The sequence below is a fragment of the Zingiber officinale genome, chromosome 4A (assembly GCF_018446385.1).
Source record: "Zingiber officinale cultivar Zhangliang chromosome 4A, Zo_v1.1, whole genome shotgun sequence".
Taxonomy (NCBI): Eukaryota; Viridiplantae; Streptophyta; class Magnoliopsida; order Zingiberales; family Zingiberaceae; genus Zingiber; species Zingiber officinale.
The window spans coordinates 22,585,047-22,609,310 of NC_055992.1; the positions used below are offsets into that span (position 1 = coordinate 22,585,047).

The 24,264-nt window shown below is 35.6% G+C and overlaps 3 protein-coding genes across 3 annotated transcripts in view; 2 read left to right on the forward strand and 1 right to left on the reverse strand.

Annotated features, from left to right (window-relative positions):
* The first annotated feature begins 200 nt into the window (after positions 1 to 200).
* Positions 201 to 1,013, forward strand: LOC121969698. The gene has a single exon (XM_042519926.1). The coding sequence runs from the start codon at positions 303 to 305 to the stop codon at positions 876 to 878; it is 576 nt and encodes a 191-aa protein (XP_042375860.1). The 5' UTR covers positions 201 to 302; the 3' UTR covers positions 879 to 1,013.
* Positions 1,014 to 3,717: 2,704 nt separating this feature from the next.
* The window catches only part of LOC121969701 (protein RETICULATA-RELATED 1, chloroplastic-like), a 41,345-nt gene continuing 20,798 nt past the window's right edge, over positions 3,718 to 24,264 (forward strand). Inside the window, exons 1-3 of the mRNA XM_042519930.1 lie at positions 3,718 to 4,286; positions 4,368 to 4,466; positions 4,570 to 4,793. Coding sequence (XP_042375864.1) covers positions 3,816 to 4,286; positions 4,368 to 4,466; positions 4,570 to 4,793 — 794 coding nt within the window. The 5' untranslated portion in view covers positions 3,718 to 3,815. The remainder of the gene's footprint in view (positions 4,287 to 4,367; positions 4,467 to 4,569; positions 4,794 to 24,264) is intronic.
* LOC121969699 lies at positions 14,983 to 18,573 on the reverse strand. The gene is made up of 3 exons (XM_042519927.1): positions 16,891 to 18,573; positions 16,606 to 16,812; positions 14,983 to 16,525 (listed from the first exon to the last, which is right to left on the reverse strand). Exons 1-3 carry the CDS (start codon positions 18,374 to 18,376, stop codon positions 15,630 to 15,632), a joined length of 2,589 nt encoding a protein of 862 aa, XP_042375861.1. The 5' UTR covers positions 18,377 to 18,573; the 3' UTR covers positions 14,983 to 15,629.

Below are 24,264 nucleotides of genomic sequence, written 5' to 3' on the forward strand. Positions count from 1 at the left end.
TATTTTTTAAAAATATATTTTTTAGAATTCTCTTATTTTATTTTATTCTTTATCAATCAGTGTACCTTTAGATATAAGATAAGTTCAGGGATAAATTTTAATTACACTTTAAAATTAAGATTAGAAAAGGTGACATAAGAAGTACTAATTGTTCGGCTCATTTAATAAAGTGGGCAGGCCCAATTTAATCTGCTTCTAGAAACAATAAATGAACCAAAAAGTCAGAAGGAGTCGCCTTTCGGCAAGTAGCAAGTCCTTCTCCTTCCCCAACCACACCGGCGTTTGTTCTCCTTCCTCTGTCCATGATGGCTTCTTCCTTGGTTTCCGGCGGCTCCACATCTCTCCTCCTCACCGTGATCTGCCTCCTGGCCGCTTCCGCCGCAGCTCGCCCCGGCGTCCCCTTCCACCCCTGCAACACTCTCTTCATCACCTACACGTTCTCCGCCACCGACGCCGCCCTCCCTGGCGACCATCGCGTCTCCGGATCCCTCTCCATTTACCGCATCATCACCTCCGCCCCCACCTCCGACGCCGATCCCCGTCCCACGATGATCCCGCGGGCGGGGTTCCTCCTTCCGCATCGCGAGGTCGCCCCTGCCGAACCGGCGTCCGTTGGGTTCAGTTCCCTGCAAGAGCGGGCCAAGGACATCCTCGTGGTCGTCATCGGGCTCATCTTTGGAGTCGGCTGCGGCGCCCTCACCGCGTCCACCATGTACCTGGTCTGGTCACTCGTTGCCCACCGGCACGAGATCTCCGGCTCGGACGCCTACATCGACGAGGACGATGTGGACGAGAACCCTAAGAAGGCAGGCTACGTCAAGATCCCGGCTACTGATTCAGTCTCCTCCGCCGCCAAGGAAGGGTATGAGGCAAATTAGGGTTTGCACTTGACGAAGGTAGGTGGGGGATCGGTATATTTTATTTTATGATGCGTGTATTTATTGGTATACCAGACATGCTTGTGTTATTGTGGTCTAATATCGTCAGTAATTAACTTGAAATATTGATGCTTTTATGCTAGTTAACCCAACAATACCTCGATCATCTTTAAAAAACCTCCTGAGAAGTCAATTTGTGGACTAGTATAGCAATCTGAATATCTGATACGAACCTATTAGTTTCTCTTTAGTATACCCCCTCTATAGTGTATTGTGTTGGAATAGTTTGGGCTTGGAAAATTGCGGTTATATAATTGTTTCTTGGATTTTTATAATTAAATTGGTGAAATGAAATCATGATCAGTTGTAACTAAACTGAGTGTTAGAAATGATATAGGCCGAAAATGCCTTGATACGGTCATGGAGATAGAGGATGTTATGATATTTTGTTTTTCAATGATTGAATAAGAGATCGTGTTTGGCAGTATAAAACTGACTGTAGTTTCTGCAGCTTAATTTATGAGATGGAGAAGCAAGGAGAAAGGGGAGGGATCATGCGCATGGACCATCCTTACTTGTGAAGACTGATGAAAATAGAATATATCGTTTTAAAATAAATCAATCTAGGATCAAAATATATATATATTTCTTCTATTTTCTATTTTAAAAATATTTAGGTCAAGTCTCAACGAGATCATGATGAGTTCAAGCTTGTTTTTTTTTTTCAACTGATGAGCACAAATTTATCTTGTGTGTGTTGGGTGCAAACGTACAGATTTATGTAGTGGTGTTTACATGAGAAAGGAATTTATGAGAAGTTAGAAAGTGTCAAACGTTCAAGGGCTTCGATGCTCAGAAGCTCGAAGACTATATAGGATTTCAATCGTATGGCTCTGGAAGGCATGTGATAGGGAAGAACAATTTTGATGCTTCGGAGAAAGGGTTGCAATTAGGGTGTTTTTAAGAGAACATTATGAAGGGTAGAGATGTAAATGAATCAAATGATTTGCGAGCTATTCGGAACTCGATTTGATAAAAAGCTTGTTGGAGTTTGTTTGTTTATCTTATCGAGCTTGAGCTCGATTTCTAGCTCGATAGTTTTATCGAGCCAAGTTCGAGCTTAAGGATATTCAGCTCGTGAGTTCGCGAACATTTTTGTTTATAGGTTTGTGAGTTCGAGCTGAGGCTTGATCTCGGCTCGTTTAAAGGGCTCAAGAACATATTTGTTTATAGGCTCGTGAATTCGGGCTCGAGTTCGACTTGATTAAGGGCTCGCGAACATGTTCAATGATATGTTGAGTTTGGAAGTTTAATGTTGTAGTTTGGGATGTTCAATGATGTGTTGAGTTTATATTATTTTAGTTGTTAGGTTTGTTGAATATTTGTTCAAATGAGTTTTCGAACTCGTTTAAGAAGCCTATAAAACGAGTTTTAAAATGAACTAAAAAATAAGTTCTAAAATGAATCCAAGCTCACTTAACGATGTAGATTCGTTAATTATGATAAACGAGTTAATAACGAGTCGAACTCTAACTATTCGTGAGCTTGGTAATTCCAAAACGAGCCAAGCTCGAACCTTGTGATAAAAGTTCGATTTGAGCTCGAGTTGAGCTAAAGCCCGAATATAACTTAAATAAGTCGAATTCAAGCCTAATACTGTTCGACTTGATTCGGCTTATTTACATCCCTCTTGAAGGGGAGGACAAAGAGAGCGAGTAAAGAAAAATAAAACAATTGAATAAAAATAAATTAATATAACAAACACAATATTAAATTACAGTTTCATGTGATTAGTAAAAAATTAGAAATGAATGATTTTTTATGAATAGAATAAATTATAATATTTTTATGGAAATAAATTATGAAATTTCAATATAGGAAATTGATGTCTTTAAACACGAATTTTTTTCCTTCAAATAATCAACCAATTGAAATCTATTCGTTACCAAACAAAGGTATGTATTTTGCCTTATAATGTTTGTAATGTTGGAAATGTAAAAAACTACAGTATCTCTTTTACTTAACACCGTGTTGTTGATTTTTTAAACAGGAGCAATATTATGGAGTATAAATTCAGAATCATCGTATGTTATTAATTTTTAAAAATCAGTAATATTATGGAGTATAAACTTTGAATATGTTACTAATTTTAAAAAATTAATAACTTCAAATCAGTGTTTTACTGTGTTGTTTAAAATAAGCAATATTGTTGATGTTTAAAATTAAAAATTAACAATATTATGGAATATAAATTTCAAATCACTTTTTACAATATTATTGATTTTTAAAAATTAACAATACAGTCCAAAATGATTCAGATTTTTTTTAATGAATAAAAAGATAGACAAGTAAAAAATAAGAGAAACTATATTGTTTGAATATTTCTAAAACCACATACTTATTAGAGAAAAATCCATATTCATCTTCTTGCCAGTAAATTGGCAAAATCTAATTATAGCAACAAAATGTTAGACTATGATAAGACTTTTATGTAATTATTAAAAATAGAAAAGGATAATTTATATGAATATAATAAATTATAATTTTTTTAATAAAATATGATGAAATTTCAATATAGGTAATTGATGTATTTTAAAAAATGATTTTTGTCTTAAAACAATCAATCAAAAGAAATCTTAAATATAGTAACATAATATTAGATATTTAAAAAAAAGAAATAAAATCATTTAGGATGGAAAGAATGAATGGTGTAGAGATTAATGATATTGATCATTTATCACACCATTAATTACACTCCTAAGTAATTGCGTTTCATGAGAGGCGTGCGTCGCACGTGAGTGACGTTACGACGATGTATTAACATACTCTTTGGTGGCGGTCGCATGTCCAAGTAAACCGCTCGACTCCGCAAGGGTTTTACTTCGCTGTTAACTTGACGTAGGCAAGCGAGCCGCGAGCGGCTGGAAGGAGCTGGCAATGGCGTTCTCCTCCTCCTCCACCTGCTCGAGAGCTTTCTACCACGAATCTTCTTCCCTCAATGCTGCCCGTTCCGGTTCGTTCGAGATCAAGGGTATGAGGATCCAATCCAACACCAATCCCAGTCCACTCGGTCTTAGTTCTTCCATCCCAAAATCCCTCTTTGTGTCCCCTTTCATGGCTCCTGGACGTAGTCTTTTCCATCAGATGAGGGAGTGGAGTTTCTTTTCGGCCCTTGATCATGGTAATGGAGCCGGCGGCGACGATGGACGACGAACTAGCGGAGGAGGTGGCGGCGAAGAAGGGGATGCTGATGATAGTGAAGAGAAGGAATTTGGACCAATTATGAAGTTTGATGAGGTAATTAGGGAAACAGAGGCTCGTGGCGTCAGCCTACCTCCTGATATGTTGGAGGCGGCGAAGCTTACAGGAATACGGAGGGTTCTTCTCTTCAGATACTTTGAATTGGAGGTATTCTAGTGTGGATTTCAGCTAAAGATAGTTGCTTCGGATCAAAGATCTCATCTTTGCTTCTTTCTTTTGTTAATGAAGGCTGCGTGGTGGCCGCTTGGTGCTTCCATTAGGAGTTGCTCCTTGCTTCGTTATCGGATGCTTGCTGACCCATCATTTCTTTTTAAAGTGGCAACCGAGGTCTGTTGAGTTCTATAATTTCGACCTTTTCTATGTTAGAATGGAGGATCAGTTTGAGAAGTTTCTTTTAGAATGTCAGTTTCTTATCACTGAATCACTGCAGGTAATTATTGATTCTTGTTGTGCAACTTTTGCGGAAGTTCAAAAGAGGGGGAAAGATTTTTGGGCCGAGTTTGAGTTGTATGCTGCGGACCTCTTGGTTGGGATAGTCGTTGACATTGCTCTAGTGGGATTATTGGCACCCTATGTAAGGATTGGACGGCCATCTGTGGCAGCAGTGGGTTTTTGGGGAAACCTTATGCGTGCCTCTGAAGCATTGCCTAGCAGGTAAGTATCCAATTGTCTGCTCATACTTCATTCTTTCCATCCGTTACACTCCTTCTGTTTTATCCAGATTCTTGAATTTATATTTTCCCTACTTCATGCTAACCTTTCTGCTCTCCGCACGCCACATCAATGTCATGGCTTTCACTTATTAAATGACGTTAGTTTGACTTATGCATATTGCTTCTCTGTTTTCTTGCTATGCACAAGAGCATACTTATCTGAATATTGATTGAGACAATGTGATAGAGGTCAATACAATCTACCGAAAAAGAGCGGAATCTGTTTATTACACTATAATGTTGTTTAATTTATTGCTACCTTCCCTAGTCATTCAAGAACTACACTAGTTGCTCAATCTGTAACTTTTGATAATTTGGATAAATCCTATTGGCACGTTTCCTATTATGTATCAGTCATGGTAGCTTATAACTTGAATCTTCTATAGCATGATTGTTAAAATTGGTATAAAATCATCATTATCAAGATTGGATAATTAAAAGTCTGTAGCAGTTGTTTTGGATCGGTTGGAATGGTGAAATTGGGATGGATAGGAAATAAAAGAAAGAAAATAACTTAGAATTATTTATGTGAGATTATAAAAGATGTTAAAAAAATCTTAACATGATGCATATTATCAATAGATAAATTCCAAATTATAATATAAAAATTTGAAATAATAAAATTATATTAGCATTCCAATTGATAACATAATATTAGATTTATCTAAAAGAATTATATTGCCATTTTACATACATTATCTATTAGGATATTCTTAACAAATAACGCTATATTATAACAATTAACAAAGACACATATGCATATGCAATATCTATTGCCCCAGGGTGTAGCTGAGTTGGTACCTAAGCGGTAGATTTGCATCAATGGGTAAAGGTTCAAGTCACGGCTGCGGCAAATAACCCTTCCACTTAGGGGGCCGCTCAGTACCTAATTTACCTCCCTTCATCTCATCACAAGGCCGACGATGAGGGGCGTTTGGCGTAAGCATTATCACATTTTTCGTGAGTGTATGCAATATCTATTATAATATTCTTACTAAATAATTCTACATTGTAATGTTAATTAACACATACTCATATATATATAAATCTTTATCTGTGTGTACAATATCTCTTAGAATATTCTTAATAAATAATGCCATATTGTAATGTTAATTAACATTACAATGTCGTACTGATGCTCCGGATCTTGCTGCCACCCTTGCATAATGTCCTTCAGAGAATTCCAGGCTTATTCCTGTTTTTACTAGCCTTCTATCTCTTGCAGGGATCTGTATTGCTTCGTCAAGAAAAAGATTATATCCTACTGCTCCCCAAGTTTGTCGTTCAGGAATTTTTGCCGTCTCAGTTAATCTTCGAATTTTTAGAAATTCAAAAGTTACCTTTGTCACCTCCTCTTTCCCCGGAAGAAATGGCACAAATTCCTTATCAGAAGTATGATCTTCATCATCGTTGTCTTCAATCATAATAGTCTTCCCCTTTTGTTTAATAATACTAGACTGCAAATGTTGTGTGTAGTCCAGTAATTCTCGAATTATTTTTTCCTGCTTTTGATAAGGCGGTATGAGTTGTGTTTCCTTGTAAGGGATTGCTTTCCCTAAGTAATATTTAGGGCATGATGGACAAGCAGTCATTCTGCATTGTAAACAGTGAATATGCATAGTGTCAGTTGTAATTATTTTGCAGAAAGTACAGTAGAGGTACTTGGTTTCAGAAACGGTTTTATTTTCCTCCCATTTATGTGGGCAATTCTTCATAGTATCGCCAACATAGACTTGAGAACGCCATCCACATTCTTTGTCACCTATCATAAAGACATCTTCCCATTGTAAATCTTCTAAGGCATATTTTGCATAATTGATAGGTCCAGCTTCTCCCTCAGAAAGACTACAAATTGTATCTAAATCTGGCTCATTTAAATCGACTGATAATATATCATAATCTGAAGGTAAATCGAGTTGATCCATAACAGTTGCTCTAGCAATATTTCCAGTTTTTCTTTTGCATTCTCTGGCAAAGTGTCCTGGTTCTCCACAAATGAAGCATTTGCATTTGTGTTGTTGTTCAACCATCTTCTTTTTGTGTATCATGTGGTTTTCCTTTGTATGTTTTTGACTTTCTTAGGCCATATTTCTTTTGTTTTCCTTCATAGTATCCGGGAATAGGTATTTTGCTACAGAAAATCAAATCTTTAACACTTCGTTGAATTGCTGCTCTTTTGCATATTTCTGCTAAATATTGATAAATAAAATGTATTCTAGGCATTACACCAATTTGGTTACCTGCATGACGTACCTTAAAAGCAACTTCCACATCATTTGCGATTAGTGGTGGAAGTTTTCGGAATAATTTATCTGATAATTCTGGATTGATAAACATCCTTCCTGATTTTGCTGCTAAGACTTTATAATCATTCAGAAAATTGAATATGTCCTTCATATTTGAGCAGGTAAGTCTTTCAAGGTCAATATATGCTTGATCTTGTTCAACTGTTGTTCCTTGATAAGGATCTTCTAATAGAATAAATCTCCGAATAGCTGATAACACATTTTGGGTTTCTCCTGCCATCTGAATAAGCTCCTCATATTCTCGTGCATAAATCATTCGCCATTGAATCCACATCTTTTTTTTTCATTTTCTCCAAGAAGATTTTCAATAAATTGTACCTTTTGCATATTATCAATCTAGGTACGCTCATTAACTAAATTATTAGTAATTGATTCCCAATGAGAAATAACATCATGATACTGACCAATATCTTCAGGGAGTACTAGCATGGCTCCAGTAGTTTGTTGTGCTGAAGGGAGTGTCCATGCTTGGTGGTCTAGTGCCTTCCCTTTGAATTTACCCTTATAAGGCCCATTATCTGTAAATTGAGGAGTTGTACCTTGAGCTGGAGGGTAATTAATTTGCCTCATTAATGGCTCATTTGGTTGTCGATAATTAGAGATTGCTGAATCTGATGTGGAGGTAAAGACCTTTTCTTTTGATGAACTTTGGACTAGCTTCCGAAATATTGGGTATTCTAGCTGTTCCACTATTTGTTCAGTGTGAACATGTGCTGCTTCCTGTCCTTCCGCTGCTTCTGTATTTTGCTGAATATTTAAATTTGCAATATCAGTAGTTAATTGAGAAGTTTCACTTACCCAATTAGTGTCATAATTTTGTTGATCATCGTTTTGTTCTGAGCCCATTCCATAAAATTCATACCACGTTCCTCCTGGTAGTCCTTGTGGTATCCTGTCAAGAAATTCTTAAATAATCATATTTTCTTGTATAGGATCATACCAACCATTAGTGTGTGGTGGTTGTAGTTGTGCTTCTATTTGTTCAACATGCTGTACTACTTGTTGCCAATATGCTTCTGATTCTGCATCTGAGCTTTCCAGTACATTGGTTGTTGTGTCAGATCAGATATTTGAGCTGGATAATATGTTTCCAAATTTTGAAGACCTAGGAAATATGTTTCAGGATCTTCTTCTTCTTCATATTCTTGAATTTCCGATTCAGGGGGTGGTTCTGGAAGTTCATCAATATCCCATTCAGGATCATCTTTCCAGGGAGTGCTATCCCAAATACTTGGAAACGTATATTCCTTTAGTTGTTCCTCTGTTAATATTCCTTCATTAATAGTTGGGGTTGGTGTATATTTGACCATAAAATCATACATTCCAATAGGCTCTCCTAGTGTATCCCATATTTCAGGATAATCAGAGAAGCAAGGTGCCACAAATTCTTCTTCATTTATGTCTTCAATATCTTTTTTATTAACTCTACTGAGCCTAGGATTTCGGTTCAGGAAGAAGAAATAATACCAGAACTCTGGAAAGCTAGCTCAATCTTGAGGTGGAACTAGAATTATCCCAACAAAGAAGGACATCACTAGTACCTGCAAAAACACTTTACAGTACTCATTGGTCAGAACCAAGACATAGAGTTTATCAGCATTACTCTGAAACAAGAATTTTAGTGACTGAAGGGCAACAAAACTTATCTTTAATCAACCCAGAAAGTTATGCAATACTCAGACAAGAAGGTATGCAACTAATCCATTTAGGATTAGTTATGATTCGCATACATGCCCTTCATCGCAGGAATGCAAGCACTAATGCTTTAATAGTCCTGCGAGATACGAGATGGAGTGATGATAGATCAATTATCAACACAATGGAACCTGACCTCTTTGAAGGTAGTCAATTAGTTTATATTGCACCAAACTTATTAATCAACATCGAAGATTTCTTTCATCATATTGAGCTTGCCATTCAAATACATGGTTATGAAAACTGGAATTCTGCGGAAAGCAATCTATTAATTACAAGAGGACTAATAGGCAGACTGACCAATACAAGTCATGCAGGATTTCGTTATAATATTCAAAATGTTGCAGATTACTTGGTTAGTACAGGAATGAATGCAGTTCCAGCAACTCCAAGAACTACAGTAGAATTACAAGGAATGAGGTGGATATTGCAACCACCCCTAGTATCACAAATCAGAAATCCACAGGTTGTACGCACAACTACCCTGTTGGATGGATCAATCTCACTAGCTTTTACAGGATATCAATCCACCGAAAATCCTAGGCTCAGTAGAGTTAATAAAAAAGATATTGAAGACATAAATGAAGAAGAATTTGTGGCACCTTGCTTCTTTGATTATCCTGAAATATGGGATACACTAGGAGAGCCTAGTGGAAGGTATGATTTTATGGTCAAATATACACCAACCCCAACTATTAATGAAGAAATATTAACAGAGGAACAACTAAAGGAATATACGTTTCTAAGTATTTGGGATAGCACTCCCTGGGAAGATGATCCTGAATGGGATATTGATGAACTTCCAGAACCACCCCCTGAATCGGAAATTCAAGAATATGAAGAAGAAGAAGAAGATCCTGAAACATATTTCCTAGATCTTCAAAATTTGGAAACAGATTATCCAGCTTAAATATCTGATCTGACACAACAACCCATGTACTGGGAAAGCTCAGATGCAGAATCAGAAGTATATTGGCAACAAGTAGTACAACATGTTGAACAAATAGAAGCACAACTACAACCACCACACACTAATGACTGGTATGATCCTATACAAGAAAATATGATTATTGAAAAATTTCTTGACAGGATACCACAAGGACTACCAGGAGGAACGTGGTATGAATTTTATAGAACAGGCTCAGAACAAAATGATGATCAACAAAATTCTGACACTAATTGGGTAAGTGAAACTTCTCAATTAACTACTGATATTGCAAATTTAAATATTCAGCAAAATACAGAAGCAGCGGAAGGACAGGAAGCAGCACATGTTCACACTGAACAAATAGTGGAACAGCTAGAATACCCAATATTTCGGAAGCTAGTCCAAAGTTTATCAAAAGAAAAGGCCTTTACCTCCACATCAGATTCAGCAATCTCTAATTATCGACAACCAAATGAGCCATTAATGGGGCAAATTAATTACCCTCCAGCTCAAGGTACAACTCCTCAATTTATAGATAATGGGCCTTATAAGGGTAAATTCAAAGGGAAGGCACTAGACCACCAAGCATGGACACTCCCTTCAGCACAACAAACTACTGGAGCCATGCTAGTACTCCCTGAAGATATTGGTCAGTATCATGATGTTATTTCTCATTGGGAATCAATTACTAATAATTTAGTTAATGAGCGTACCTAGATTGATAATATGCAAAAGGTACAATTTATTGAAAATCTTCTTGGAGAAAATGAAAAAAAGATGTGGATTCAATGGCGAATGATTTATGCACGAGAATATGAGGAGCTTATTCAGATGGCAGGAGAAACCCAAAATGTGTTATCAGCTATTCGGAGATTTATTCTATTAGAAGATCCTTATCAAGGAACAACAGTTGAACAAGATCAAGCATATATTGACCTTGAAAGACTTACCTGCTCAAATATGAAGGACATATTCAATTTTCTGAATGATTATAGAGTCTTAGCAGCAAAATCAGGAAGGATGTTTATCAGTCCAGAATTATCGGATAAATTATTCCGAAAACTTCCACCACTAATCGCAAATGATGTGGAAGCTGCTTTTAAGGTACGTCATGCAGGTAACCAAATTGGTGTAATGCCTAGAATACATTTTATTTATCAATATTTGGCAGAAATATGCAAAAGAGCAGCAATTTAACGAAGTGTTAAAGATTTGGCTTTCTGTAGCAAAATACCTATTCCCGGATACTATGAAGGAAAACAAAAGAAATATGGTCTAAGAAAGTCAAAAACATACAAAGGAAAACCACATGATACATATGTACGTGTTTTAAAAAAGAAGAAGGCTGAACAAGAGCACAAATGCTTTATTTGTGGAGAACCAGGACACTTTGCCAGAGAATGCAAAAGAAAAACTGGAAATATTGCTAGAGCAACTGTTATGGATCAACTCGATTTACCTTCAGATTATGATATATTATCAGTCGATTTAAATGAGCCAGATTTAGATACAATTTGTAGTCTTTCTGAGGGAGAAGCTGGACCTATCAATTATGCAAAATATGCCTTAGAAGATTTACAATGGGAAGATGTCTTTATGATAGGTGACAAAGAATGTGGATGGCGTTCTCAAGTCTATGTTGGCGATACTATGAAGAATTGCCCACATAAATGGGAGGAAAATAAAACCGTTTCTGAAACCAAGTACCTCTACTGTACTTTCTGCAAAATAATTACAACTGACACTATGCATATTCACTGTTTACAATGCAGAATGACTGCTTGTCCATCATGCCCTAAATATTACTTAGGGAAAGCAATCCCTTACAAGGAAACACAACTCATACCGCCTTATCAAAAGCAGGAAAAAATAATTCGAGAATTACTGGACTACACACAACATTTGCAGTCTAGTATTATTAAACAAAAGGGGAAGACTATTATGATTGAAGACAACGATGATGAAGATCATACTTCTGATAAGGAATTTGTGCCATTTCTTCCGGGGAAAGAGGAGGTGACAAAGGTAACTTTTGAATTTCTAAAAATTCGAAGATTAACTGAGACGGCAAAAATTCCTGAACGACAAACTTGGGGAGCAGTAGGATATAATCTTTTTCTTGACGAAGCAATACAGATCCCTGCAAGAGATAGAAGGCTAGTAAAAACAGGAATAAGCCTGGAATTCTCTGAAGGACATTATGCAAGGGTGGCAGCAAGATCCGGAGCATCAGTACGACTTAAGTTAGATGTGGGAGTAGGAGTAATTGATGCAGATTATCTAGGTGAAATTCAAATCTTACTTATAAATAATTCTGACAGTATGATTTCACTTAAAGCAGGTGATAGTGTGGCACAATCTATTCTGGAAAAAATTATTACTCCTCAAATTGAAGAAGTTGCGACTTTGACTCCTACCCAAAGAAATACAGGGGCATTTGGCTCAACAAATGATAACAGTAATGAAAAAGAAGTAGCATTCTCTGCTCCAACAAAATCTTTACTCAACAGACTATATAATATGGAAATAATCTTCCATATTCGTGGTATTCCAGACACAAAAGTTCAAGCCAGTCTGGACACAGGAGCAACAAAATGTTGTATTTGCAAGAATGCTCTTCCAAAGGAAGCCTTTGAAGAAATAAACTACAAGGTTGTTTTCTCGGGTATAAATTTTTAACAAGAAACAAGGATGAAAGTCAAGGATGGTATGATTACTATAAGTACCCATAAATTCTGAATTCCTTTTACTTATCAACTGCACATGAATTTAAAGGATGGAATTCAAATGCTTTTGGGTTGTAATTTTATTAGAGCAATAGCAGGGGGATTTCGAATTAAAGGATCAGAAATACATTCTACAAAAGTATTACAACCATTAATACTACACCGGAAGTCAACATTTCAACACATGCTATTCCAAAATTGGAGATGGATGAAGAAGAATTTATAACCTTGAATGATGAATTAGCATCTAAGGTATGCTGTGGTTATAATACCAATTTTAAACTACAATTTGCACCTCTCATGCAGAGATTAAAGGATGCTAGATACATTAGAGAAAATCCTATTCTACATTGGACAAAAAACAAGGTTATATGTACTCTGGACATAATTAATCCAGATCTAACTATCCAAGATAAACCCTTGAAGCATATTACCCCTGCAATGGACTGCAATGGAGTCCAGTTTCAAGGTGCATATTGATGCTTTATTATCACTTAAGGTTATTAGACCTAGCACCAATAGATACAAGACTATAGCTTTATTGTCCAATCTGGAACTACAATGGATCCGATCACTGGTTAAGAAAAGAAAGGCAAAGAAAGGTTAGTATTCAATTATAAGACCCTTAATGATAGTACCTACAAAGATCAGTATTCTTTACCAGGCATCAATCTAATTTTGAAGAAAATAGGCAATAGTCGGATATTTTCTAAGTTTGACTTAAAGTCTGGCTTCCATCAAGTAATGATGAACCCTGATTCAATTCCATGGACAACTTTCTTAGTACCACAAGGCTTATATGAGTGGTTAGTAATGTCATTTAGCCTGAAAAATGCACCAGCTATTTTTCAGCGTAAAATGGATAATTGCTTCAAGGATTGTGAAGAATTTTTAGTAGTTTACATTGATGACATATTAGTATTCTCATCTTCAGAAGAAGCTCATGTCCAACATTTAACTAAGATGCTCGATATTTGTGCAAAAGAAAGACTGGTATTATCACCTTCTAAAATGAAGATTGCTCAACCAGAAATTGAGCTTCTCGGAGCTACTATAAGAAACAGAAAAATCAAACAGAAGCTATAAACTCTAAAAGGTCTTAGATTTTGGGTAGGAATTCTCAATTATGCAAGGTCATATATTGAGAATCTAAGTACTCTTTTGGGACCTCTTTACTCCAAAATATCCCTAAATGGTGATCGAAAATTCAAAACTTCTGACTGGGAAATTGTAAAAAAAATTAGAAGAATTGTTCAGGCACTCCTATATTTAGAACTTCCCCCTACAGATGTTTATATTATTATAGAAACAGATGGTTCTATGGAAGGATGGGGAGATATTTGCAAATGGAAAAAATCAAAATTTGATTCAAGAAATACTGAACGAGTTTGTGCCTATACAAGTGGAAAATTCCCTACAGTCAAAGCAACAATTGATGCAGAGATATATGCATATATGGAGGCCTTAACTGCAATGAAGATACATTATCTGGATAAAAAGGAAATTATTCTTAGGACAGACTGTCATGCGATTATCAAGTTTTTCAACAAAACCGTGCAAAACAAGCCCTCAAGGGTCAGATGGATCTCTTTCATTGATTATATTACAGGAACAGGAGTGGACATCAAATTTGAGCATATTGAAGGAAGCAATAATGAGTTAGCTGATGCTTTGTCCAGGTTAATTCATTATGTAACGTCTGTATGCTTTATTCCTGACGATCAAGAAGAATTATTTTAGATGATTGAAGATTCGATTGATGAAACTAAAGGGACTTCAATCCTCATCAAGAACCAGTTGGCAAGTGTTAGACCTCGTGGTTGTTTTGATTTGATCAATCAAGTTGGTTAGGTCCTGCTTTGTGTTTGATCCATGTGTCTGAGTGTGTAAGAGCTTAGGAGCACAGGAAGTCGAGCGGAAGACGCAGCTAGCGAGAAGGACGACACGGGAAGGGAGCCGACGGGCTCGGTGTGTCCGAAGGACGAGAGAGCTGCGGAAGAGTACACCGGTGGGCGAGAAGAACGTGCGTGGCGTTCGATGGACGTTAAGCCGGGGAGGAAGGCTACTCGAGGAGAAGGCCGGAAATTGGGTTCGGGTGAGCCCTATTTCGGTTGGCCGAAATCACCCAAGCAAACGGAGTTTCGGAAGTTAAAGCGAAGAAGAAAAGGAGTTAAAAGAGGCTGAAAACTATTTATACCATGCAAGCAGGAAGGTATTTATATCAGGAACCTTGAAGGCGCCTTAAACATGCATTGAAGGCGCCTTCACCATTGAAGGCGCCTTCATTGCTTGTTGAAGGCGCCTTGAGCTAGGTCAAAATGACCGTTGAGGTTCGGATAGAGTTCTATCCGAAAAACTCATTGGAGGCGCCTTGGACCTCTGTTGGAGGCGCCTTAGACCTACGAGATAGAGTTTCTAGGGTCTATAAAAGGACTCCTGGACCTAGGAATTAGGTATCAATTGTTCAATCAACTCTGTAGTCATTCCTAGCAATAGTTCCATGGTTTAAAATTTCGAGCCGTGCCGGAGTTTCGGTCCCAGACCGGAACGATACAGTTTCGGTATCGTATCGTGCCGTGCCGATACCGTTTCGGTAGTTTTTAATTTTAAATATAAATGTAAGGCAAAACAAATAAATATATTTTTCTTTTAAGAAAATTGATATATGAACAACTCAAATTAAAATTGATACATCATAATACAATACCTTACTAATACCAAAAGGAATGACGTGAATCAGATTGAAGCATTGGTTCTTGCAACATTCTGGTTAAATCAACTCCATAGTTTTCCAATGCCCAGATTAAATAATCATCCCATGACATGCAATATTGATATTGATTTCTCCACATGTCCATCAGCATGTCTCGATTGACCACTGAAAGTTGAATTTGAACTGGCACCACTGGAATTGGAACTGGTACAGGTACAGGCACAGGATAAGGATAAGTATACGTCCCTGAGCTCTGATATGATGGATCACCATATGATGCATCAGAACTATAATAAGAAGGTTGAGAGTACGATGAACTTCGATCAGAATCAATCTCAGCTAAACTCTCCCGCATATCATGATAATCATGAGCTTTCTTTTGTTTGTCACCCTTAGATCGACGTTGATACTAAGATTTAATAATTCTACCTCTATGATCTTTATCTTGGGTTGCATGTGTGTAATCTTTTTCACATGTCCAAGGCTCCGGTGCCGAAGTAGGAGGAACATAAGTGCCACAGCCACTAGATGCATCACCACTGCCATCGCTTCCATTAGTACTTGCACTGCTATTGACATCACTATCATCATTTCGAACTTCTCGTCGGACTATAGTGTCAGAAGTTGATGATGTTTCATCACTATCATCATGCTCTTGCTCATCAATTGCATTGAGTGGATTTTCACTAATTCTCAATGGGCCACTTTCTTTAAAAGCAGGAGTTTTGACTTTTCTTTTTTCTTGAGTAAAAATTGCAGGAGTTTTACCTTTGTCTTTATCTGCGGACTTTGGTTGACTTTGAGGTTGAGATGATTGAGAACGTCTTGGTCGTGATCCAGAAAATCGAAATTCTTGGTCAAAAGCCTCATCATTATATTCTTCGCTGACATCTCCTCTAGCTTGTATTTTTTCAATCTCTTGAGTAAGAAATTGAGATGGTCGTGGTGGATCTCCAGTTTCATCAAGTAAGGGATTCTCAGCCTCCACGGCACTCCACCAATCCATCATTGGATCATCCTCAGTTTGGACAAATCCAATATCAAATGGGTCTACATCACTAGATTCTTGTTTTTCCAGTTCTTGTTCTTCTGTAATCGCTCTTAGTTGAAGACGCATATTATAATGAACGTAGACCATCTTCTCCAAGCGACGATAAGAAAGACGATTGCGTACTTTTGTATGAATGAGGGAGAAAGTTGACCAATTTCTTTCGCAACCACTTGAAGACGTTGTCTGTGAGAGAATTTGTACTGCAATCTTTTTTAAATTTGGGGCTGATCCTCCATATTGTAACCACCACTCAGCTGTAAGATAAATAAGAATAAAATTAAAATAGTATTTATATTTATTGACAAAAATTAGTAATAATTTTTTCTATATTTACCTGCATCCATTTTATATCTGCATGACACTGCAAAAGAATCGCTAAAAGAACCATATGCTTCTCGAAATAATCGACTTTCATTAATAGCCTCAGCAGCTAATTCTCTATTTTTTTGGAGTCTTGATATTACATTTCTGAGGGCTACTAATAGATCTTCATTTGTGGCAAGATTATAACGATATTGATATGCCGGATTGAGATAATAACCTAAAATAATTAAGCATATATATAATTATTAATAGTAATATTAAAAATTCTTAATTCTTTATCATAAAAAATACGCACCTGCTAAATGAATATGTTTTCCCATTTGGTTGTCCCACCTTGTAGTGATTATATCAATATAATATTGATACTTGGTTGGAGATTGTAGACGTCTCTTAATTTCCTCTTTTGCTTCGTGAATTAGACGGTAGACGTTGCCCATTTGTGGCTTCTTGTCCATATCAACTTTTCGTAGAACGACGTACAAGGGTTCCACTGCTATAAGAATATCTGAAATATAGTCCCAAAATCTAGCAGATATAATAATTTTTTGTACCTCCCTTCCTTCAGTAGAACTAGAGTATCGAGAGGTTTCCCAATCTTCAGAAGTGAACATGGCTTTCAATCCGACTTTTTTCTGAAATAATGATTTTAATAGGAGAAAGTGAGTTGCAAACCTAGTTGCTCCTGGTCGTAGAATCTCCCCATTAATAAATTTCCTCATTAATCCGTGAACCCAATGATGATTATAAAGGAATTTTGTTAACGATTGACCTTTTTTCACTACCTTCTTTACTATATCGAGTTTACCAATATCTGCCATCATCAAATCAACACAGTGTGCAGCGCATGGTGTCCAAAATAACGTTTGATATTTTTGCTCCAGTAATTCTCCAGCCCTCTTGAAGTTGGCACCATTGTCTGTAATTACCTGCACTATATGTTCTGCACCTATCTCTTGAACTACGTTATCCATCAAATGATATATATAAGATGCATCATGATAATCTGCAGTTGCATTAACAGATTTATGAAAAATCACCTTTCTATTGCAGTATAGCAGAAAATTAATAATGCTCATCCGTGTAGGTCCTGTCCAACCATCACACATTAATGTAACCCCATATAAGCTCCATTGCTTCTTGCATGATAGGATCCAAGTTTTGATTTCCTCCACTTGTTCATCTAAATACGGACCAGCAATTTCATATGCAGTCGGAGGTTGAATACCAGGTCCAGATTTTTGAATGTTGGATATCATGCTGCGGTAGTATGTGTTATTTGCTACATTGGGAGGAATTCGATTAAAATGAAAAAATTTAGCAATACTTTGACCTATTGATTTCTTCTTCTCCCTTGTATAAGCATCATCAATCCTAGTCTGTTTGCTAGCTTGGTCCGGGAATGCTAGTGGATCAATATCAGCAATATCAACTGCACGCCTTCGTCCCATAGAAGGAAAGAAACGACCGATACCACCTTGTGTTGAAGTAACACGAACACTTTCACTCCTCCCCAATGTTGCTGCAGTAGTTGAGCCACTTCCACTAGCACCAGCTGAGCCACTTCCACTAGCACCAATACTACTATGTTGCATATGTCGCTCATATTCATATTGAGTTCGAGAGGCACTAAGAGCTGCTAAAAATTCTTCATCATTTGGATCTTCACCATGACCTTCAAATTCATCATAGACTGGTGCTTGAGAGCTTCGCCTATCAAGCATTTCACGTTGTTGTTGTTGTTTATGCTTTAATTCTTTTTTGCCATCAAGTTCATCTTTCATTGCACGACGAATTTCTTGAGGCACTTTTGGGCATCTAGAGACCTCTGGATATCCACCAGCAAGATGTTATTTTAGGCGTGTGATCCCACCACCACGTCCAATCATATCGCAATGCAGACATTGCCAATGAAATCGATTTTCTAATCGACGTGCATGTCTCCAAACTGGATCATAAGATTGTTGTTTTGGTGCCATTACCTATGCGTTATAAAAATGTAAATATTCATAACTATAAAAATTAATAAAATTAAAATTTTAATTAATAAATATGATAATTATATTATTATTTATCAATTTAATTAATTATCAATTAATTTATATAATATATATCTATATAGTTAGTGTTTATATATTTTGTACCATATATAATAAAAATTACTATTTATATATTTATATATTATTTTAAAACTAAATTTATTCAAAACATCTAAAATTATATATTTTTAAAAATATGATTAATAAATAAATAATTTAAATTATTTAATCAATTAATAAACAATTTAACAATTTTTCTTATAAATTTTTTTTAATATATCACAAATTAAATTATTTAAGTAAACATGAAATAATTAATTTTGATATATATAGAGAACAATTAATAGATAAAATTTACTATAAATTAGTTAATAAATAAAAATTTTAAATTACTTATTCAATTCATAATCAATTTATTTTCCTCATAAAATTTTCTAGGATATCACAAATTAAATTATTTAAGTATACAGGTAATAAATTATGTAGATATTAAATAATTAATAGATAAATTTTAATAGATTTTTTGATAGATTTTATTTGTATTTTTAAAAAATAATTTTAAAATATTAATTTAGATATAATTATATAAATTAATTATTAGTTCACTTAATTATTTATTTATTTATAAAAATATACTAATTCATGATCATTTATTTAGAAAAAATACATTACAGTTTAATAAAAAAAATATGAAAAATTAACAAAAAAAAAAAAAAGACTAAAAATATGTATAAAATAAGTAAAAATAAAATGCAAGTGAGGCCTAAATAAATTTTAGATCATTAATGATCAAATTATTAATATTTGATTAATTTAAGTTAATTTACTTAAGATAATATTAAGGAATTAATTAGAAAATTAAAAATTAATAAAAAGGATATAAACTTCGATACTGAAAAATAGCTAAAATTAAGTTAATTTTTTAAAACTCCAACAAGGAAATTGGTCATCTATTTAAGTTATAATCTACTTTATATAATTCTGTTTATAAATATTCTATATAAGTTTTATATTAAATAATTAAATGATTTAAATACTATAATTTATATTACAGAAAAATTAAATTTATTTAACAGATTCAAATTTATTTTAATTTTTAATCATTTATAAAATTTTTAAACTATTTATAGATTTTATATAAGTTTTATATTAAATAATTAAATTATTTAAATACTATAATTTATATTACAGAAAAATTAAATTTATTTAAAAGATTCAAATTTATTTTAATTTTTAATCATTTATAAAATTTTTAAACTATTTATAGATTTTTAAATTATTTTAAAATTTTAAACTATTTTATTTATAAAATTAATTTAATATTTAATTTTTTTAATAAATTATAAATTCAAAGTTTTTAATTAATTTTTTTTTATTGTTTATAGTTTTAATAATAAATAATAATAATAATATGAATTTATATGTCATAATTATATTAATTAATTATAATTTATATAATAATTAATTAGAAATTATACATATTTTAAATAATTTATTACATATGTATATAATTTATTTTGATTTTTAATCAATTACAAATATGAATTTAAAATCTAAATACTTTTATTATTAATAAAATAAATTTATATCTTATAATTATATTAGTTAATTGACAATTTATTTAATTAATATTAATTTATATATATAATTATCGTTTATATCATAATTAATTTGAAAATAGAAATTAGAAATTATATATATATATATATATATATAATTTTTTTTTGAAATTTAATATAACACTGTTATAATAATTATAACAGTTATAAGTTATAAACGAAACTCTATTCCTTTATAACACTATTATAACATTGTTATAATAATTATAACATATAAATAAATATTTTATTTTAATATAATGGTTTTAATTAAAACCGTTATATTAAAATTTTTATTAAACGAAACCCTATTCCTCCTCCGCGAAGTCGCGATCATCGCGATTCCACCGCCATCCTCCTCCTCCTCCTCCTCCTCCTCCTCCTCCTCTGCTCGCGATTCAGAGCTTCTCTACTTATAAATTGACAATTTACTTTGTTACCTGCCGAAGATATGTGATCGCCGCCTCACTGCCTCGCCGCGTCGCCGCCTCGCCTCCTCGTCGCCTCGCTGCCTCGCTGCCTCGCCGCCTCGACCCAATCTCCGTCGCTGATGCTTCTAGGTAAGTTTTCGTCGTTTATATAAGTTTTTTCCGTGATCTCGTGATCGACAGAAGGAATCCAATCGATTCCTTTTGTCGCCCACTGTGCCGCAACTGGACGCACGCGAAGACGCATGCGATGACGATCCGAACTTCACGCCCTCGTGCTGTCTCGGTCGCGTGCCGGTGCCGGTCCCCTGTCGGAACGGTAAAAGCCGTGAGTTTCGGGCGGAACGGTTCGGTATTTAAAACCATGAATAGTTCTGAGCTGTTAGAGTGTAAAAGACTTCTCCGCGTTCAGTAAAGGAGATTTTTTCTAGTGCGCTTTTCATCGCCCTTGATTAACAATCTTCTTGGTTGTAATCAGGTTAATTGCTGAGTCTCTGCTTTATTTCTGTTTCTTTATTTTAGTTATTTTATTATTGCTATTGCATTTTTGAGTTGAAAGCACGAGGAGGGTATAGTTTTTATTTTTCAGACAATTCACCCCCCTCTTGTCGGCCTCCGCTGCACCAACAATTGGTATCAGAGCCAAACCGCCTCAGAAGGACTAACCGCCGACTGAAGCACAAAGATCAAGACGATGGCCGGAACAAGCATTCATCCCCAAAGTTCGACGGAGATTTCGCGACGTGGAAACGCCGGATGGAGGTATTTTTTAAGACAGAATTTGATATTTGTTTAATCATGAAATATGACTATGCAGTTCCAAAAGATAAGGAAGAGTACACCTGGACGAAAAAGGAGCAAGCCGATTTCGTCACCAACGGAAAAGCAGAGTTCCATCTGTTTAGCGTAACTGCCACCACAAGAGGTAAGTTGGATCGGAAGCTACGACTCCGCGAAAGACCTCTGGGAAAAATTCCTGGAGCTTCACGAAGGTACATCCGAAGCGAAGCTTGCAAGACGCGATATCCTCCGGACTCAACTTACGAACCTCCGGATGAACCAAGGCGTGAAGGTAGCGCAACTCCAAGCGAGGATCAAGGAGCTGATCACGCAACTGAGCAACCTTGGAGAAGAAGTAACGAACCGAGACTCGCTCCGGTACGCGCTCAACGCCTTCCCCAGAACTCCAGAATGGGCGTCCTTAGTAGATGCGTACTACATCTCTAAGGACTTCGAGGTAAGTACTTTAGAAAATTTGTTTTCTACTTTTGAACTTCACGAATCTCGAGTTGCAGAGCTCAATGGAGTAGAGAAGACTAGTCAGAACATTGCCTTAAAGGCAAGAATAAACAGTTCTGATTCCGAAGTCTTGATCGACGAATCCAAAGCGACTCTATTGGTAAAACGTTTCAATAATTTTTTTAATACTAATAAATTTAGATCGCAGACAAAGAGGCTTCAACGAAATAAAAGGACGGTTCATTGCTACAACTGCAACGAAGAAGGGCACATCAAAGATTACTGCCCAAAATTGAAGAAAAAGGAAAAAGTAAAGGAGAAGCAACAATCTTCCTCCAAACAGAAGAACCTGAAGGCCACATGGTCAGACTCATCCTCCGAATCAGACGTCGAAGAATTTTTGAGGTTAGTGCTAATGGCTAACCATCAGTTGGAAGAAGAGTCAAGCTCAGAGATGAGCATAGATGAAGGGGGAGGAACATTAGAAGAGGAAAGCTGCAGTGAAGGGGGAGCATCACCAAGTCAGGTAAGTCAGGTGCGTAATCTTACCCCTACTCAGTCCTTTCGCTTTATTAAAGCCCTTTCTAAAGAGTTAGATAAATTATAAAAGGAAAATGAACATTTGAAATTAGAGAATGCAAAATTGAAAGATGAAATTGAAAAATCGAAGATTGATGCATGTTTTAAAACAAATGTTTTTCAAAAGTCAAAACTTAAGATTTATGGAAAATTAAACTGGTATGTTAAACATCATTAAGGTCAACTTAGGAAAATTCCCAAGAATTATATACCCCCTAAGTTTTTGATTAATCTAGTAGGAAGGAACCTCTATTCGGTTCCAAAAGCCTTATTAGAATAAATTTCTTTTATTATTAAAGCTTCCAACAAGAAAATTAAACGTTAAAATTTCTTTATGGGACTTTGTCTAAGGAAGTGGTTGTTGCTCCAATAACCAAGAAGGCCTAGTGTCTCGCCACGACCAGGAAATTGAAATATCGAAATAAAATGTTTAATTAACTTTATGAAAAAACATTAAAACTAGAATTAAATAATGCTTTGAAAGTTTCTCAAATATTTTCTTGAAAATTTTAAAAATTCAGTTTACTTAGAAATTTTTTTTCTAGAAAATTCTAAAAATTCAATTTACTTAGAACTTTTTTTTTTGGAAAATTCTAAAAACTCATTTTACTTAGAATTTTTTTTAAAAAAATTCATATTCTCTTATTATTACCCCGTTTTTGCTGTGATTAAAGGGGGAGAGATAGGTACAAGTGTAGGGGGAGAGAGTTTTTTTTAACTCTGAGTTTTAAAAATATTTTTAAAAAATTCTGTTTAACTCTTAATTAAATAGTTGTAATTTTATTTATTGCAAATTTATGCTTAACATGCTAGTTTAGTAATTTTCTTTAAAATTACTGTTTGTCTATTTTTACCCTAACTTGAACTTTGGTTAATGCACATCAAAAAGGGGGAGATTGTTAGACCCCGTGGTTGTTTTGATGTGATCAACCAAGTTGGTTAAGTCCTGCTTTGTGTTTGATCCCTGTGTCTGAGTGTGCAGGAGCTTAGGATCGTAGGAAGTCGAGCGGAAGACGCAGTTAGCGAGAAGAACGGCACGGGAAGGGAGCCAACGGGCTCGGTGCGTTCGAAGGACGAGAGAACTGCGGAAGAGTACACCGGTGGGCGAGAAGAACGTGCACGGTGTTCGATGGGCGTTAAGCCGGGGAGGAAGGCTGCTCGAGGAGAAGGCTAGAAATTGGGTTCGGGTGAGCCCTATTTCGGTTGACCGAAATCACCCAAGCAAACGGAGCTTCAGAAGTCAAAGCGATGAAGAAAAGGAATCAAAAGAGGCTGGAAACTATTTATACCATGCAAGCAGGAAGGTATTTATAGCAGGAACTTGAAGGCGCCTTAAACATGCATTGAAGGCGCCTTCAACATTGAAGGTGCCTTCATTGCTTGTTGAAGGCGCCTTGAGCTAGGTCAAAATGACCATTAAGGTTCGGATAGAGTTCTATCCGAACAACTCATTGGAGGCGCCTTGGACCTTTGTTGGAGGCGCCTTAGACCTACGAGATAAAGTTTCCAGGGCCTATAAAAGGACCCCTGGACCTAGGAATTAGATATCAATTGTTCAATCAACTCTGTAGTCATTCCTAGCAATAGTTCTGAGCTGTTAGAGTGTAAAAGACTTCTCCATCTTCAATAAAGGAGACTTTTTCTAGTGCGCTTTTCATCGTCCTGGATTAACAACCTTCTTGGTTGTAACCAGGTTAACTGCTGAGTCTCTGCTTTATTTCTGTTTCTTTATTTCAGTTATTTTATTATTGCTATTGCATTTTTGAGTTGAAAGCACGAGGAGGGTATA

Coding starts and splice junctions, on each gene's coding strand:
- LOC121969698 (XM_042519926.1), top strand. CDS start 303: ATGATGGCTTCTTCCTTGGTTTCCGGCGGCTCCACATCTCTCCTCCTC.
- LOC121969699 (XM_042519927.1), bottom strand. CDS start 18,376: ATGAAAGATGAACTTGATGGCAAAAAAGAATTAAAGCATAAACAACAA. Junction 16,813..16,890: donor AAAACATATTCATTTAGCAG/GTGCGTATTTTT, acceptor TAATTATTTTAG/GTTATTATCTCAATCCGGCA. Junction 16,526..16,605: donor CAGATATAAAATGGATGCAG/GTAAATATAGAA, acceptor TTTATCTTACAG/CTGAGTGGTGGTTACAATAT.